Here is a 2,500-nt window from a genome sequence, read left to right as displayed (position 1 = left end):
TGAAACAAAAATTATTTCGAAGTTCGAATCTATCTATCTATCTATCTATCTATCTATCTATCTATCTATCTATCTATCTATCTATCTATCTATCTATCTATCTATCTATCTATCTATTTACCCATCCATCCAGGTTTATGCACGGCTGACAACACAGAGAAGCATGTTGTCCGCAAAGCCTTCCTCACGGCTAGCATCGACGCCTACTGCTCGGACACAAGGCACATAGAGGACAAACTGGGCTCAGAGATTATAGACACAGTCAGTAGGCTCATTGACAAGGAAGGTGACATTGACCCCCACGAACCTCTCAAGGCCGCTTGCCTCAACATCATTTTTAGGTGTGTCGGTAGCTTATAGAATCTTAATTTATTAATTGTATTGTTTGTAGTTCAGTTTGGGTGCTGCTGATACAGTTGAGCCACTCTCTTACTTTCTCCATCCCTCCCCCCTCTCTATCGCCCTCTCTTTCTTTCTTCCCCCTTAGCTCTCTTACTCCCTGTCTGTCTGTCTGTATATCTGTCTGTCTGTCCCCCCCCCTCTCTCCCTCACCCCCTTTCTCTTTTTCCAAAATCCCGATATTGCAGCTGTGAGTGCTGTTTCCACTGTTACTGTCCCTGTTGATCTCAGTATCTTACATTAATACTGAATTTCATAAATATTGACTAGTTGCACTCTTTCAACATCTAATAAGCAATATGAAATATAAATTCTTTTTTTGTTTTTTGGTAGGAATGCGAATATGTCTCAAGCAACATCGGTTGCTCTGTTACTTTGTGCCAGGTGCGGATAGGCATGGGTCAAGTCCCCAATTTCTAAATTCGAATTATGGGTGGTTGGCAGACGTCTGGGGTGGTTCGCTCCTTCTTCCCTACCAAACATCTATTGTCCTTATCTCTCTTTCTTTTCTTTAAATTTTACTCTGTAGTATTAACTCTAATCTCTCGGCACTTAGGTGACCTATTTTGTTGCAGCGTGCCGCAAAATTCCTACTGAAACTAGATCTACATTATACTTGTTTATCAGTTTACTCTTAGAGTTGATAACGGTGATAACCCTGTAAATTTGGTTGTACATGTACTAATGAATTGACTGGCATAGGCACAACTAAGTTTCATATCCTTTTCCATTTCCCAGTTGCAAACCACAGCACACGATTTTAAGCAGAACTGTAATATCAAAACTTCCTGTCAGCTCTTTAAAATCGGGCCACATCATGTTGTTTTGAAGTTAGTTAGTCTGCAGTCGCCAAACATCATGTTTAATTCCCAGTTTGTATTCTTATTTCACTCAAAAAAGCAATTTAAAAAACCCAAACAGAAAGAAAAAAAAAAAAAAACGACTTTAAATGGACTGTACCTCTTTCACCATATTTTCTACAATTTTGAATGGATTGTGCACCTCACAACCAGTGTCTATGCTACTTCTTGTCAACTTTTTTAAAATAGCCAACGCCCGCTTTTTCTACATTTAAGATGTTAACATCGCTCCGTACTCCGTACTATCCACCTAAATGAGCTTCCAAGAAGAACATTCAATAACAATTATTTGTCACAAACTAGGTGATCACCCCCCACCCCATTTTTAAAAAAATACCAAATTGTTCGACACAATAGTGAACAATATCACAACCAGGGCCTCAAAGTCTTTTTGAAGGATGCCCTGTTCGCCAAATCATCATAAAAATGCATTACTGGTCAAATTTCCCAGGAAAAAAGCAAACCGAAGTAACATCAGCAACAACTTCGACCTACTTTCTCCTTTAAACAAATCAAAATCAATGAGCCCAATGTATAATGGAATTTAGTTAAAAGATCTTTACCAATGGAGCGCTACCTCTTCTGCAGTATTTGGCTGGAAGGTCTTGTTGATGAAACTCATCATGCAGAAGAGTTAACGCTCAGATGCTACTGGATCGCTAACATGAAACTAAAGCACCTTCTTATTTTTTACTTCGAAAAAAAAAATCCCTTTTATTTTTTCAAATTTGTCTACTTTTCCTTTCTCCACTACCCTTAACCCTCTTTCCCACCCAAAAGTGAAACCCAAAAAGTAACAATTAACCCCCTCTCCCCTTTACCCTTTTAAAATATCACCCTCCTTTAAAAAGAAGAAAAAAAAAAAAAAAGAAGAAAAAAATAGGTAAACGATCCTATCTATCTGATAACCCCCATTTCTTGCTCCCAGGTTGGTATTCAACCAGCAGTTTGACCCGCAGGGTGGCCTGATGCGAGAGACTCTAACTACCCTGGACAACCGAGTGGACATGTTGGCAGTGAACCCGATTGACCTTTGTCCACTCTGGAAGCTCTTCAACACAGACGAGCACGCCTCGCTGGTGCAGGTAAATTAATTAATGTTGTGCGTCGCGGGGGAAATCAGGCGCTCACCAAAATAATGAAATCGAAGAAACCGGCATTTTCTGGGCGGTCTGGTAATTTTTAATGAATTTTTTTGTATAGCTCAATATATTTTAGGTCCATAAATAAGACCCCCCCCC

At 39.6% G+C, this 2,500-nt stretch overlaps 1 protein-coding gene across 1 annotated transcript in view; it reads left to right on the top strand.

Annotated features, from left to right (window-relative positions):
• LOC101850371 (cytochrome P450 1A5) overlaps positions 1 to 2,344 on the top strand; it is a gene marked incomplete at its 3' end in the record, with an annotated part of 7,647 nt that extends 5,303 nt beyond the window's left edge. Inside the window, 2 exon segments of the mRNA XM_013089141.2 lie at positions 134 to 341; positions 2,188 to 2,344. Of these exon segments, the coding sequence (XP_012944595.1) occupies positions 134 to 341; positions 2,188 to 2,344 (365 nt within the window).
• Between the last annotated feature and the right edge of the window lie 156 nt (positions 2,345 to 2,500).

Source organism: Aplysia californica, unplaced genomic scaffold, assembly GCF_000002075.1.
Source record: "Aplysia californica isolate F4 #8 unplaced genomic scaffold, AplCal3.0 scaffold00880, whole genome shotgun sequence".
NCBI classification, from domain to species: Eukaryota; Metazoa; Mollusca; class Gastropoda; order Aplysiida; family Aplysiidae; genus Aplysia; species Aplysia californica.
The sequence above is the reverse complement of the archived record's forward strand: the minus strand, read 5'-3'. Positions and strand labels throughout refer to the sequence as shown.